The sequence below is a fragment of the Syngnathoides biaculeatus genome, chromosome 6 (assembly GCF_019802595.1).
Source record: "Syngnathoides biaculeatus isolate LvHL_M chromosome 6, ASM1980259v1, whole genome shotgun sequence".
NCBI classification, from domain to species: domain Eukaryota; kingdom Metazoa; phylum Chordata; class Actinopteri; order Syngnathiformes; family Syngnathidae; genus Syngnathoides; species Syngnathoides biaculeatus.
Window position 1 is genome coordinate 32,237,325 of NC_084645.1, and position 16,038 is coordinate 32,253,362.

Consider the following 16,038-nt stretch of genomic DNA (forward strand, 5'->3'; position numbering starts at 1 on the left):
TGGAGTTGTATTTATCTAAATCCATAAGGGATAAAGGGACATATTATTAGAGCTGCACCTTGTGTCCCAGCTGGGCAGCTTCACCCCGGGCGGCTGTGGAGACGGGATCAATCAGATGCCCAATCTCTTGCACGGATGAAGTCAGCTGTTCCTGCAATGCCTGGTGATTTACAACGGCGGAGGGAATTATGGTATAAATCACAACAGAAAGACTACAGATCCTATTAAGCTCTTTCTCTCAGACAAGACAGAGCTGATGGGTTGCTTACTTCCATGGAGATATCATCTCTGCAGGGCAGGGTCTGTCCGACTGCAGCCAAGGAAGCTTGCTCAATGTCCCGGATACATTTATTGATGCTATCTATAGAGTAATCACACTCCTTCTGTCCTGGTGCCTTGTCCCTAGGGGGGAGGACGTTTGAAAAATGTAGGCACTCCCGTTCCATGTGGGTGCAAACAAGTACTGAATTTTTAATACTGTACTAAATATATAACATTAAAACTCGAGACTGAAAAAAATAGAAGAGCAGCGAAGTAAGCCATTTGCCTTTTTTTTCCCTTTCACATGTCCATTAGGAATTGCTTAGTTGTGTTTAATGAAAAAAATAATATTTAGGAAGAAACACACGTACACATTTATCAGGGACTGTTTGTTTAAACCATGTAACAAGTGACGTGTAAAGACTGCAAACTGAAGGGAGCTCCACATTGCCTTCTTGTACTCCTGTCATTTGTAAGGTTGCCTGGCAACAGTGGAGCCCGGCAGTCTGCTCAAATAGCGGCTGTACATTCGTAGTCAATCAACACAGTTAACTTCAATTTGAATTGAAATTTCACAGATTGTCTTACTTTTCCCGAAATCTATCAGCAAGTATTGACTCCATTCCTTAGGGTTTGGATAATACTAACAAGGATATAAACCTGGTCTGATCTAAAAAAGTTGGACTCTACCTTTGGTAAAATATGGCACTATTCTAATCATAAATCTGTCACACAGCTGTGAAGTGAAAATTAGGAATGTTCAGGAACTCAAAATAATAAAAATCCAAGAAAAACAACCTTAATAGTACAAATATTACAGAGAGAAATAAGAGGTTTCAGTTATAGTTTATTTCATATTGTTGTCATATTTTACCTTTCCATCCATCTAGCAATTTCCTTCCACTTAGTCAAGGTTACGAACATTCCACAACAACAGCCCACAAAACACATGTAGACTGGTTGCGCAAACTTCCTTGCACTCTCAGGGACCCTGCCGAGTGTGTAGAGCTGGTCTACTGTTCCACGGCCAGGATGAAGACAACAATGCTCTTCCTGAATCAGAGATTCAACTTCCTGCTTGACCCTTCTTTCCAGCACCGCTGAATAAACTTTACGTGGGAAGCTCAGTGTGATCCCTTGTAGTTGGAACACAGTCTCCGGTCTATTAATCCAAAGGCACTGTCCCCAATCTCTACACAATGTTGCAGAGGTGTGTCAAACAGGACAGACCCACAAGATCCAGAGCCTATGGGAACTCCAGGCGAATCTCATCCACCCTGGGGGCCTTGGCACCGAGGAGCTTTTTAACCACCTCGGTAACATCAACCCCAGAAATAAGGCAGCCCCCTTCAGAGACTCCAGACTCTTCCTTCCTCATGGGATAGCACTGGTCCAATTGAGGAAGTCTCAGAAGTCTCCCAACTGACCCACAATGTCCAGAGTCAAGGTCAGCAGCACCGTAAACCCCACTATATGCAGTGGTGATATTCCACTGCTAACCCCTTCTGAGATACGGGTTGACGGACCAGAATTCCCTCCAAACTGCCCGAATGTTGTTCTCCATGGCCTCACTGAACTTTATGCCTCAGCGACGGCCAAACCTGCATTCCACTCGGCTAGCTGGTACCCATCAGGTGCCTCAGGAGTCCCACAGATCAAAAAGGCGTGATCGGACTCCTTCTTCAACTTGATGACATCCCTCACCGCTCAACAAATTCATGGATTATTTCCATGAAAGGTACAACCACCTTATGGCCACAGCTCCAGTCTGCCTCTTCAGCAATGGTGCTGTGGAACATGGGTAAAGTTCTGCTAGAGAAGGGAGTTGAAACTTCTTCTGACAGGGATGCTTCTATATGCTCCCAGCAGACCCTCACAATAAGTTTGAGCCTGCCATGTCAGACTGGCATCTTCCCCCACCATTGGAGCGAACTCACCACTAGGTGGTGATCAGTTGACAGCTCTGCCCCTCTCTTCACCAGGCAGTCCAAGATATACGCTGGAAGTCCGATTACACGACCACACAACGATTGAACTGAGTCCTAATATGTCTTGGTCTCAAATGCACTTATTGACACCTCAATTTAATGTTCATTTTTGACAATCCGTGACAAGCACTGAAGTCTCAGAAAGGAAAACTGCTTGTGTCCTTATTGGCGGGGCTATTCTTCCCAATCACACCCTTCCAGGTATCACTGTCATTGCTATTGTGAGCATTGAAGTCCCCCAGCAGAACAATGGGAGTCCCAAACGGCGGCTCGGCCACCCGCTTGCCTTCGAGCCCCAACTCCAGGCCCAGCTCCAGAGTAGGGTCCGAGCAACCCACGTCCTGGTAAGGGAAAATATCTTATAGTATTTTTATACATAATAGGGATCTTTGGAGCCGTACATTATCTGGTCCCTCAACTACAGTAGAATCTGTTTGCCATGGGCGATCCTGCCAGGGGTAGAAAGACCCGGACAACTTAGCTTCTCGAATCATTGGGACACCACGATAAGGTGAGGGTTTAAGGAGAGGTATTTTTCCTCTGTTAAATTTCAATTAGTTGTTTAGTTTCATGCTATTATGTCTTTTGTCTCATTGATTCACACCTCCAAACTAACAGGACATGTGTGTGTGAAAAAAGAAAATAGATTTGAAACCAACCTAATGGAAGTGATGAGGCTCTTGATGGAGTCAGAAACTGTTCTTGAGTGACCAGCTAGTATAGACCAAGTGGGGGGATCTTTGGGGTTGAGGACCAGGGACCGTGCTGTTTCTATGAGGTAAGTGGAGCTATCAAGCATGGAGCGGGCTGAACGAACAATCGGCTCCTGGGCGACTGAACCCTGTGGAAAAGCCAACATTGAAGCAAGTGAAATAACATCTACAGTTCAAGGCGAACAGTGAGGATCTCGCTAGGTGAGTATGACAAAGTTGTTAATATACCTTATACTACGGCTGAAAGATCAAGTGAGCAATCGAAGTGAGGGATGAGATTAGAAAGACAGCTTTACAGAGACACAGGAAGAAACACCTTCAGTCTTTATGATCCAAGGCAAAGCCTCCCTCAACAATTAGATTAACAAGATGAAGATTAGAGCAGCGGTAATGGCGTGAGTGGTGTTAAACACTGCCCTTCAACAGATTACAGCCATAAAGCTTTTAGAAGGCTCGGTGAGGACTTTTCTGTTCTGACTGAAAACATAAAAATGTGTCTTTGTGATCCGTTTCTCGACATTACAAGAGAAGACAAAATCATCTCCCAATTCCCAACACATTGACAACACAAACCTTTTCGTGTTGTTTAGTTTCAGGGTTATTTTAAGAGACTAGCTGTGACACTCTCAATAGATGACATTTAGTAATGGAATTTTTCTGAAAATAGAAGTACTTATCAAACACCGAGATCCATTTCAGGCAAAAAGTGTTTCTGCAGCAGGAGAAGAGAAATGATGTACAGTACATTTGACGTTTTGTGCAGTCATTTCAATGAATGGTTACCTCGTTGCTGATTTGAGCTGGGATACTCGCAAAATCAGGGTTGTTGGCAAAAGTAGACAGATTTTCTACTGCCTCAAGGAGTGGAGTGGTAGCAACTCGACATTTATTTCTGTTGTCTTCAGAAAAATCTCCATTAGCAGCCTAAACACAAGACATTCCATATGAACCCATGACAACCTATCACAAGTAATTGCCGCATGGATCGACTTTTACACAGAACTACTCACGTGATAAAATGGATTTAGTATAGTAAATTCACACTCAACGTTTTGATCAGTTGGCGAGTTGACCTTGATGGTCTTGACCAGGTTGGCTGTGGTGTTGGCCACCTCTTTGGCTGACTGAACAAACTGTCTCCGAGCAACAGGGTTGGAGGTCTTTGAGGACGCAAGTCGGCAGGCATTACACAAAGCTGATGTGTGCTTCGCTACAATCGTTGCTGCAGACAAGACCTGACATAACAAAGGACGCCAGGGAGAGATGCATACAATTGCATAGGATTTTCATGATTGCTAGGCAAACTTTTGTGCTTAAAGGTCACATTTGATTTCTACGCAGTTAAGAATTGCTTCCTTCCTTTTATATTTCCTTCACAACTATAAGAAATTCACCAATAATTTAAAAAATAGCTCCCACAAATAGGGCTGGGTGGGCTGGATTGAAGAATGGAGCAGGCTGTTAGTGCCCCCATGGGCATACTTTGCTCACCCCCAGTCTAAAGTCTGGAGTTTCCTACCTGTGAGGGACTACTAGTTGGGTCCACTAAGCTCTGACAAGCCATCTGAATGGCCTGGTGGGCTCGTGCAAACTGGATGGGGTCGACCAGCCCCTCATAGCCCGACTGGCTATTGGGATCAGACACACCTACAAGATAAGAGGCCTAAAACAAAAGTAGGAACAAGTCAGACCAAAGTATAAACCTACTAGAAGACACTTAAACTCATCCTATCCTCTGTTATTTACATAAAATATCATCTGGTTGCCTTTTTGTGCATGGGACAATACAATAAAATTATTACTTTGGCCCCATCTGGTGGAATTTTGATCTTGCTGTTGGTATAATTATTATTTTTTGTCCGTGTTTGAAAAGACTTGTTTCATTGGGGGTCTTTGCAACGCATGCAATCTCAAAAGTGAAACTGAAAGTATGTTTCTGCTTCGGATATAGTTACAAATAGCCTGTGTTGTGTAATTTGCCGTTACAATTAGCCAGTATAAATGCCAAAAGGTGTCATTTAGTGACTTAGTACCGCTTGTGTAAATTATTAATGTGCATATTTGTATTCATGTGATGTCGTGTCAGTTTGTGCTAATGCGCGATAACGGCTAGTAGGCTACTAATACGATTGATGAGCCTCATTAGTAGCTGGTTTGTTTGCCTTGAATACTTCAACTACTGAATACTGTAATGTGTGTATGTTTTAATACATCAATGATAAATGGCACTGAATGACTCATTCGCCGCCATCCTCTGGTATCTTTATGCAATTATGTATTGATTTGCAATTATGTATTGATTTTTTTTTTTTCACTATTAACACCAGGGCTTATACACGCAAAAAGACCCTATCCATACAGGTGAATGCCCGAGTTTTTCAGAGCAGTTCACTTTTGTTCTTTTCTGGCCACGGAAAGTCAAATTTTCTTGAAGGGTAACATGGTACGATCTAGCTGGAATGGCTTCCAAAGTTTATATTTTTTTTTAGATGAGAAAAATCAATAGTCTCACCTGTCCTGCAGCCTCCGTCAACCCGCAGAGGGCTTTGGATGCGATGCCGACGCACTCCCCAAAAGCCACCACATCACATGTCTTACAATGCTGAGAGATGCCTGCCATTGACTCTCCAAGGACCTAAGGCAGGTCAAAACAACTAAGGTTTTAGGTTTCAGTCACCCAACACTCAGACTGCTTCATATAGTGGAGCAATTTACTTTGGAGGTATCTACCTTTGAATTTTCCATGACGCTCTCAATGCAGTCAAAGTAGGACAGTTCGTTGATGGGCTCACTGGGATTATCCAAGAGCCCTCTGACAGCCTATAGGCGCGCACGCACACACACACACACACACATACCCACACACACACACGCGCACACGCACGTGCATACAGATGGTTGGAACTCAAACTGTGATACCAAAGAAACTATTATCAGGTTATAAATCAAATAATGTAAAAAGCACAGTAAAATCCGATTACTGTTATGAAAGACCTTGGTATTCAACACGGATAATGTGCATCGTTATCATCATTCTCGTTCATTTGGGTAATTTAATCTATTTTAAAGATGACTTTAATGGGTATCCCCAATGAATGATTCTGTTGACGTATGAGAATTTAGGCTGAAAGTGAGACTACAAGCAATCCGTTTAAACGCAAGGTTGAAATATGCTGTTGTGGAATGGAAAGATGGCTACCTCCAATTCCCTCAAGGCATTGTCACACTCTCTTTGTCCTGCAGCCTGCTGTGTACAGAGTGTGATCAGCTGGTTGATACTCTCTGTCACCGCCCTGAAACACAAAGGCAACCTTTTCACTTCATACTTTCTCGGCTTCAGTCGCTCATAGGTGCCTTCAGCTGCCCAATTCATGCTAACAACACATTGTGCAATAATACAAAGGGAAGTGCAGCAGTGGCAGAATTGTCTCAGGTTTGTGGTTCAGGCTTGCTGAGTACAGTTAGCTTCCAGCCAAGGTGTCCATCTTCCTAATTAGACAGAGAGAAGTCAGTCAGGCCCAGAGCCCTCAGGGAGCAGCTGCCTGGCTTCTCTCCACCACGATGAAGACGACTCCCCGAAGCAACACTAAACGGATAAGGCTGTATTTTTCAAAAACTGCTACACGTTTAAAATGGGTTTGGGTATCCTAGGATTCGAGGATACACATGCAGAAACTAAAAAGAGCCAATTCAAGGGTAGTATAAGAAAATATATTGAAGGATCCTTACAACCATACATGAAGATTATCGTATTGTGAAATATGGTGAAATGTTTTGATGAAGAATGTTCAGAGAGCATTTGTTTATTATTTCCACTGGAGTATAATCGCACTGAGTCATTATTTACCTTGCTGCAACCGCAAGAAGATTCTTTGCATTGGCTGCACCTGGATCTACTGACAGAGACTTTGCAGCCAGCAGAAGTTTACTGGAAGCCATTGAGATGTTCTTCAGATTACCAATGACTTGGATCTGATCATCTCTGCTCTGCAAATCCAATAAAAAGAAAAATAGGATTTTGAAGCTCGGTTCCAAAGCTGTACTGAATAGCCAAATTAACCACATTGTATCAACTAATCAGCTAAAGCAACAAATAGTGCCATTTTGCAGATGATGTATTTTGGACTCCTCACCACTTGTTCCCTGTCCTAGGCTTAATAAAGATTGAGTATCATGCTACATCAGCTCAGATCCCTAAAGATATTCCCACACTAATGAACAAAATAACCAGAACATGAACATCAGAAGATCTCATTATATTTGGCTCTTGGGCAAAGGAATGTGCCCAAGTGAACCTGGGTTATCTAATTAGAAAACAAATTGAATAGTAGGCAATAATGTGACAAAAATAAGAAAACAAATCTGGACATTTTGTCCGCGGTCGTTGTGTGTCAAATATAGTGACAACAGAATCCACGCTGGACTGTTCAGTGTGGTTGTACGATGATGAAACCCACTTGCGTGTGTCCTGCCATCTCTACACCAGCATCCAGGAACTCATCAAAGTCTTGGCTGAACTTGCCGGAGGCGGCGGCCAGCTGGCTGCTCGTTCCGCGGGAGGAGTGAACGACCTCGCCTGCGGAGTGGTTGAGCTCAGCCGCTGTGTGGTTCAGATCAGTCTGGGCTTCCTGGAATGTCTTATTGCAGGTAGGAAGCTTCGAAGACACATTGAAAAAGGCGCCTTGTAGATGTCGTTATTGGCTAAACCAAGCCAAATGCAATCAACATTTTCAATCAGGTCCAAAACTTCCAAGTATACTGTACATGCTTTTCCGTCAATAAACATGAATAGAAACTCGAGAAAAAAAAATGCAGCAGCGCTCACAATGTCCACCAGCAGTTTCTTGCTGGCTTCTCCGATGCTCCTGAGAGCCATGTCAACATCCTTCTGGCCTGGCAGGCAGTTTACACAATTATTCAGCGAGTGCGACACAGCTTTGGCCACCTGAAACACAGGACAATCAACCATGATTAGACTGCCATCAGTCATTCTAACAATGTAGCGCATAATGCAATGTCCCAGAGCAATAGTGTGAAGCATCTCAAATGCAAATCGGGCTCACAGTGCACAGTAATCTATGCCATTAATACATGTTGCAGACAAATGCCAGACAATATGTTTATTCCCTGTATGGCTGAGGGAAAATGTTTTACTAAAGCACTCCTGAGAGAGAACACAGAAGGCAGACGACAGACTGAAAATAGCAACAAATGGGCGTTATAATAGTTGCTGTGGGAAGGAGAAACGCTTGCAATTTAGAGCAGATGGAAGAGACTTGATAGGGATGGTCCATTATTAGAAGGAAAACTACTGCGATTGACTTAATGTTAAATAGTGAAACCAGAAACTGTGTCTGGATGAATACATCCATCCATCCATCTATTTTCTGAGCTGCTTATCCTCACGAGGGTCGCGGGAGTGCTGCAGCCAATCCCAGCTATCATCAGGCAGGAGGCAGGAGGCAGGGTACACCCTGAACTAGTTGCCAACCATTGCTTGGATGGCAGAATAGTGGATGGTATTCCAAAATCTGTATGGACGTTCTCTGTTCGGTGAAATGTTTTCACGAGCAATGGGGGGTCAGAGCAGCAAGCATTGCAGGGGTGGCAAAAGCTGATTGGCTGTCAGTTTTCCAGCCGGGCTCATTGGAATGTCTGAGCGACAGAGGAATTTTGATAATAATTTTCAAATTTAGAGATGTTTCTTGGTAAAAACTGTGGATAACTCTGGCATTAAGAGAAATACTGAACCGTCATATACTAACTTTTAATGTGTGCTCCCATTCCGATTACTTTCGGCAAAGTCCTCCTTTAATGGTACAAGTTACCTCTGCCATGGGCTCTCACACAGCCATCACAACTAGCTGGCTTTTAATTTGATTGTTAACAGTCTGAATAGCCCTTTTCCTCTTTGGCCCAGAAGACATTCATGACTAAAAAACAATTTGAAACGTGGATTCGTCAGACCACGGCACACTTTTACACTTTTCATCAGTCGATCTCAGATGATCTTGAGCCCAGAAAAGCCAGCAGTCTTGTTGATATATGAATTACACATTGCATGTTAGAGTTTTAACCTGCATTTTTGGATGTAGTGAGGAACAGTGTTAAGTGATTGTGGTTTTCTGAAATGTTCCAGAGAGCATGGATTCTTGATACAATGATAATGTTTTTTTTTAATGCAGTGACACTGGAGTGACTAAGGGTCACGAAAATTCAATGTTAGTTGTAGGGCTTGCAGTTTAAGTGCAGAGATTTCTTGAGATTATTGGACTCTTTTGGTAATTTTGTGTCACATCCTCGAAGAAGTTCTACCTGTGCAAGTCGCTGTTGGCTTTCTGCATCTCCTGGATGTACCAGGGCCTGATGGGCTTCGTGGATCAGCATTGATGAGCCCTCCATGACACACTGGGCAGAGTCCAGCATTGCAGCCGCAGCTTGGGGCTCTTTAGTGCTGGCTGCAACACCTCTGGCTGCTTGTGCGAGTGTCCTTAAAGCCTGTGCTGTTTCTCTGGCAGCCACACCTTTAAACAAACCAGATGCAGAACGGAATTACACCCAAGTCTGCCAGTTAGCAGAAAGATATTGCTGGCGGAAACACCAGAATTTTTGTACCATAATAACTGTGAGCAAACAACATTCACTATCAACGATACTACAAACACAATAGCTATCAGATATACAGAAGCTCCCCTAGGAGACAATAACTTATCCTAACAGGCAAGACAAGAGGACGCAGAGCATTTATCCACATTATGAGTTGTCTTGAGGAAATTCACAGAAGATGGGTGAACCCTATTTTGAAGATGATTCTGAATCCAGTGCTCAACTGGTTAATGATTGTTCGTAGATACACACACACTATATATAAATAGACAGACTGAACTAAATTATAAAGAAATCTCTACATATTCCCAGTTTAACAGTCAAAGTTTTTTTTTTCTTGGCATCCTATCTGTTATTTACATAAAATATAATCTAGTTGGCTTTTTGTGCATGGGACAACACAATGTATATACACACACACACACACACACACACACACACACACACACACACACACACACACACACACACACACACACACACACATATGCACACAACATTAATAGGAGTAATTAAACAGTAATATGCTTTATGTTGATAGGCTTCAGGCAAGACACATGGAGGTTTACTTTTCATTTACACAATCAGGGGATTCTATTGCACTGCCACAAAAGGAACAACCCTTTATCATATGTCCAACTAAACAGTGTGTCATTGTTAAAATGGCCTCACATGGCAGATGCCTCAAATGTCTTATACATACTAAAATGAATGCAGAAAATTTCACCAAATAGGCTTGACCAGCCAAGAGACGCTTTTCGCTGATTGAATGTTAAAATCTAGTGAAAATAAGATTAATGAGTAGCCAGCAGGACCTTGGGCCACAGCGTGATGAGCTGCCTGTGAGCAATTCGTTGTTAGGAAAGACATTCTCTGAACCCTCATGACTCCTCTGAGATTAGCATTGGGCCCGAAAGAAGGCAAAGCGGTCTTTGCATGATTCCGTTGAAGGCTGTATCACATTAGAGAAAAGTAATATTTTCCTCTGTATTAGCCAGAGTTTAGGGAATAAAACAACAGTCAGTAATTCTTATCGTGATTACATCCAACCTAACCTGAGTGAAAGAGCATGAAAACATCTCTTTTACCTGTATAATGTTCATTGCCTTGAGCAGCACAAGTCAGCAGTTGGGCCATGGAAGAGCCAACAGCCTTTGACGTGCTTCCCAAATCCTGAGCACACTTCTCCAACTGTGTGAACAGCAGGACACACAAAAATAATCTCGATTAAACTGGAATGGCCCCATTGTGCGGTTTGTTCACTTATCTGCGCAATGAGTTTTCGCTGGGCAGATGATGAGCTCACCGATTCCCCAGGGAGCGGTTTGAGTTGGGCGTCAATCACGGACATCTTGGCGTCCTGCAGCTCACATTTGAGCGTCTGAACCGTTTTGAGGGCCGAATCGATCTCCAAGGGGCCACACGCTTCATGGACCTTTAAACAATGCAAAGATGAAGCCGTGACTCGCATGCTGCCCAACCGGACAGGATGCCATCGTTCAGGAAAATGTGGAGCCCATTAGCTCTGGATAAGGTCAGGGGACTGCACACATTGAAGTGGTGGCGAAGATCTATGTGCCAATATAATACTGTGTCACTTAGATAACGTTTTAAACAAATGTCAAGGATAAATACCTTCTGGGTGGCTGTTCTTAGCTCTGCCAAGCAGGTTGCCAGGTTCTTGGCACATTGACCCAGTTGCATAGCAGCAGCTTGGTCAGCCACCGTCGGAACAGCTGACTTCACAGACACCACCATTTTACTTCCAGGCTGAGGTAGAATCAATCACAAACCAAAAGTCAATAATCACACATCACCACCAGAAGCTTGAAAGCAATTTTTTCCATTATGTTACTGCACGAAAGAGAAAGTCTGACCTGTAAGAAACTCTGGCTGGCCATGATGAGGGCAAGCTGGGCCCCGAGTTCTTCGGGTTGGGCTTGGCTGCTCCTCATGCCTTGCACCAACTGAGGAATGCTATCTGCTACTGCCTACATGTGCACACGGTGCATGTTTGTAATCGATGGAAGCTAGCAAAAAATGCACAAATAGTGCATTCTCTGGCAATAAAAATTATATGGGTGATGTTTAGGTGTTCGATATTTGACAGGGAGTTTTTAAAATCGAAACAAAAAAAGGGGTGACGATCATTGTACCTTGCAGCTGTGTACAAGCTGTTGGTGTGAGGCTGTGTTTTTGTTGGAAGCGGCAGCATTTTGCGCAGCTGCAATTGTTTGAGTAGCAGCCGCCGCCGCCTGCTTAGCAGCTATCTGCACAAGTGACACAAAGATTACTTGGGTTAATAGAAAATGAATGTTAACAGAAAAAATGCCCGGTAAAGGATTTTGCTCCATGCTGTCATGTAAGCCACAGCTGTTTTATCTAAGCAATGTCTTCTCACAAGTATTTGGTAGGAAATCTCCCAGACATGGCAGGAATGTATTTTCTACAAATAGTGCTGGTTAGATTTTCAACTGAAATCCTACGGGATACTTGCGAGAACAGGCTCCATGAAGAAAGAGCACCAAATGAAACTCAAATAAGTGTGAACTGTGAAGTGATTTTTCACAGGATAATGAGTGCTGCTTTTATGCCGCAGTTTCCTTGTCCTTTAGACTAAATATACACTGCACATTAATTGTCACCACCTTTGAAGTGATGACAGGAAAATGACATCTTGCACTGAGGTAATGTGGAGGAGAGTGGGCTTAATTTATCCACAGGGTAACATTTGTGCACACGCACACATACCCCCCCCCCCACACACACACACATATGCACACCAACAGACAGCTCTACCTTCAAGCGTCCAACTCTTGATGACGGAAGTAAGCGTTAGCACTATTACAGTGATGTACAATGTTTGATAGCTGGGCCCGAGTGGCGCTACTCATTACGGGTGATCTGATACCCAAGGCTGAACACACAGTTCACGTGACAAATGAGATTTCTACCTCACAATTTGGAACAAAAGTCAAATAAAATACACTATATCTGCTGTAAATACGACGTTGAGGTATTTGAGCTTGTGTTGACTTCACCCTAGGTTTATATCGCAGGAATTGCGCGCGCAGTAAGGAGTACAGGCAAATAATTCAAAGATGCAAACATGCTGACACTTTTGACTCACCTCCAGCCTGCTGACCAGCTTTTTCTTTATTGCATTTTGAGCGGCAGCATTAGTGGCGACACGCAAACCCTCGGCAGCCTCTCTGAGCCTCTGTTGCTGGTCTTCATTCTCTGGGTAGGCAGCCGCCCCCTGAGGGTGCATACGCACTCACAATTTCAAATTAAGCCTTGGCTCAATATATGACAGCTCGACTCAGATCTTGTCAATAAAAAAATAAACGCGGTTATCACATTGGCTCGATAGATGCTACTGTGTTAGGTTGGCTTGTGATGAGGGCGATTGTCAGATTTCCTATCCTCAATAATACCAGCACAGATGTGGCAATTAACGTGCTGATGAAAAATGACCCATAAGCAGCGTTTGACCCGTCGGTGTCTCTCAACCTGATAACATCCCTCTCACCAGGGCTGGAAGCCTATTAAAAGGCGCGGATTCTGCACCCTTTTAAATGGGATGTGAAAATTTGATGGTAGGCAGAGTGTGTGCAGATACGCCGAAAGTATGCAGTAAATTAGTGAAGGCAATACCACAACTTAGTTTCGCTCATTTTTAACGCCGCAGTCAATGTGGCATTACAGGCCATAAAATCAAGTGAGAGACAGGGAAAATAAAAGCGTAGTGTTTTTCAATAGATTAAACATATCATGGGAGGTGTGTTTCACTTAGCTATCCGTTTCTGAATGAAATTAGAAAGAGTGTAAATGTGACAAAAATCAAATTGTCAATCAATACATTAATTTGAAAAAAAAATAAATGTGTGTACCTTAGCCGCCTCCACCATTCTCGCTGTGGCATCGGCCAGGAGTTTAGCTGCTGCTAAAAGCTTCTTGGAGTTATCAACGTCCACTTCGGCCTCAGCATCAGATCGCATTGCATTGACCAAGTCAGAAGTGGCTTGTGCTAGAACCCGGGCCTGACGCACCATCTCGCCTATTAACAACACAATAAAGGGGGAAAACACATTCACTGCAAGTAACTATATAACTATAATGAATATGAATTTGTCACTTTACCAAGATATTTTGGACATTTTTTTAGCTGTAACGATTTGGAGAAGATCTTATTTCATGAGAATGTTCCCCACAGCGCAAAAAAAGGACCATAAAGGCACGCTCGAGTAATTTTGTGTGGAGGAATCGTGACTGCGGGCTAACAGCACTCTCATTCACCATCACTAAACTCTGATTTCGCCTCTGGATGGATTGGCTTTATTTTATTTGTGAATGTAGCTATCTATATTACAAAAACACACACACATTTCCCCCACCAATACAACAAAACACCTTTATAAGTATGATGCATTGTTTTCCAGCGCTGCTAACCGCAGCAATAATAGGCTTATTACACTAAAGTATCTGTACCTCCCTTTGACACTGAGTGCACAGCTTTATGTTGATATCAATAAAATGCACAGGTGAAACTAATGTTGTGGCCAGAGAGAGCGTGCGGCATCACAACCACACACGCTATAAAAAGCTGCATTTCCTAAACACCCACCTCCAGTTGGAAATCACTCACCACACTCCTTTGAGACTAGACATCGAGATGTTTTATAACCTACATGTGCAGCCTTGGAGACTATGGATTGCTAGGTGGGCATAAATCACCGTTGATTTGTTGTTGAAAAGGTAGAGTTGAGGAACAAAGTGCATCGTTCTGGAAGGTTAAAAGCGGGCCCCTACTCACAGAACTGGAGTGTGTTTTTTTTTATATGAAAAGTTTGGCTCTAATCAAATGACAGTGGTTTATAATTTGTGTTTAATCCTAATCTATACAAATTATTCCACACCCCGCCGTAGCCTCACTTCTGGGTACCCACCGGCATCACCCATCGAAGTGAAAATGTTTTCGGTGACATTCATGATGGTGTCAGTGGCTTGGTCATAGCGTCCGATGGGCTCGCCGCAACTGGCGTAATGGCGGACATGCTGCAGAAGGTCGCTGAGAGCCTGGCTCACAACGCCGGCTGCCGCGCCGACCTGCTTGAGCAGCTCGCCATTGTCGCTGGCTGAGCGGCAAGCTTTGACGCAGGTCTCCACGGAGCGATCCACCAGCTTCCCGGCCTCCACAAGCTGCTCCTGACACACAGGGGAGCTGATGGTCGGGCTCACCACCTGCAAAAGTCAGAACAAGCCAACAATTATAATTATATGATTGAATAATAATTCTAACAATATAGATACGATAATACAACACTATACTATGACCAGATATGATGAAAAAAACAAAAAAAAAACAAGATTGTTTGCCCTTGTGGGAGTTCTGTGCACAAAGTCATTCTAGTTATCCATTAACAACTGTCATGGCATTTTTTTTTTTAATTTAAAAGGATTATGATGCATGTTTTTGTCATTGCACTCTTCTTCAATGCCCTCTACTGATCTGGCTGTGCAGCCAAACAACTTTGAAATCATTACCTTGGTGCACGCCACCAGCTGTGAGGTGGACAGGGCACACTGTGTGGCGGCTGCAATCACGCGGTTCTGCAATATGGTGTCCTCGGCCACCTGGGCCACGTTCTTGGCCTTCAGAACCAACATAGCAGCTGCATTGGCCACAGCCTTGGCCAGGTTCATCAGGGTGTCCTGCAATGCAAGAAAAAATGTCCCAAGATAAGACAACGGAGTGGGGAAAGAGTTTTAGCATACAACTACATCATTATTATCTTACTAAATCAGATAAATTCAGATAACACTTTGCACTGATTTACAAGAGTAAGCAAATTATCCATGAATTCACATCTAGATGTATTATAGGATCAATATAAAAGAAAAGGAACCAGTGGACTAGAATATTATTTATGTTTTAATATCAGGTTGACAGTTCAAAATTATCAATGACGCAAAACTGCACAAGGTAGTGCAATAATCTAAAAAAAAAAAGGGAACAAGGAGTGGGTGTGGTCCCACCTGGAACTTCTCATCAGTCTCGCCCTCCCCCATGTGACGGAGCAGGTCCCCACTGGCTTGTCCGATACTTCCTGCCGCGGTCAGCACGGTCTGCCTCGACTGAAAGAAGATGACATCATCGCATTCCGTAAGGCTAACTTGGCTTACTCTCACTCGTGTTTCCTTTAGGGCTCCATCCAGCACAGTATTCGTGTTCAAAATCACCCCCAGAAAAGAATTTTCCCAGTTTGATTACAGAAGAAAGTTCAAAGTGTGTGTAAAGTGAAAAAAAAAATCTGCGAGATTAAAACACCACAGAAAAGAATACCATATTTGAATGATTAAAAATAGAATTAAAAAAAAGTCACCAAGAAAATTAAAAAATGTGGTTTTAAAAGCACAACAGCCTGAAGCACTGGTCCACATGCTGTTTGTCAAGCTTGACTCCAAAA

The 16,038-nt window shown here is 43.2% G+C and overlaps 1 protein-coding gene across 8 annotated transcripts in view; it reads right to left on the reverse strand.

Annotated features, from left to right (window-relative positions):
- Nucleotides 1-16,038, reverse strand: part of tln2b (talin 2b) — a 95,303-nt gene that overhangs the window by 21,468 nt on the left and 57,797 nt on the right. For all 8 annotated transcript variants that reach the window (XM_061822857.1, XM_061822858.1, XM_061822856.1 and 5 more), the window contains 23 exons: nt 15,608-15,706; nt 15,116-15,283; nt 14,518-14,812; nt 13,462-13,628; nt 12,699-12,827; nt 11,725-11,838; nt 11,446-11,559; nt 11,204-11,338; nt 10,875-11,003; nt 10,657-10,759; nt 9,278-9,486; nt 7,788-7,907; nt 7,420-7,617; nt 6,810-6,949; nt 6,162-6,255; nt 5,693-5,782; nt 5,475-5,597; nt 4,482-4,625; nt 4,012-4,197; nt 3,746-3,886; nt 2,909-3,090; nt 270-402; nt 59-160 (listed from right to left, as the gene is read on the reverse strand). In XM_061822857.1, the coding sequence (XP_061678841.1) occupies nt 59-160; nt 270-402; nt 2,909-3,090; nt 3,746-3,886; nt 4,012-4,197; nt 4,482-4,625; nt 5,475-5,597; nt 5,693-5,782; nt 6,162-6,255; nt 6,810-6,949; nt 7,420-7,617; nt 7,788-7,907; nt 9,278-9,486; nt 10,657-10,759; nt 10,875-11,003; nt 11,204-11,338; nt 11,446-11,559; nt 11,725-11,838; nt 12,699-12,827; nt 13,462-13,628; nt 14,518-14,812; nt 15,116-15,283; nt 15,608-15,706 (3,315 nt within the window). The remainder of the gene's footprint in view (nt 1-58; nt 161-269; nt 403-2,908; nt 3,091-3,745; nt 3,887-4,011; nt 4,198-4,481; nt 4,626-5,474; nt 5,598-5,692; nt 5,783-6,161; nt 6,256-6,809; nt 6,950-7,419; nt 7,618-7,787; nt 7,908-9,277; nt 9,487-10,656; nt 10,760-10,874; nt 11,004-11,203; nt 11,339-11,445; nt 11,560-11,724; nt 11,839-12,698; nt 12,828-13,461; nt 13,629-14,517; nt 14,813-15,115; nt 15,284-15,607; nt 15,707-16,038) is intronic.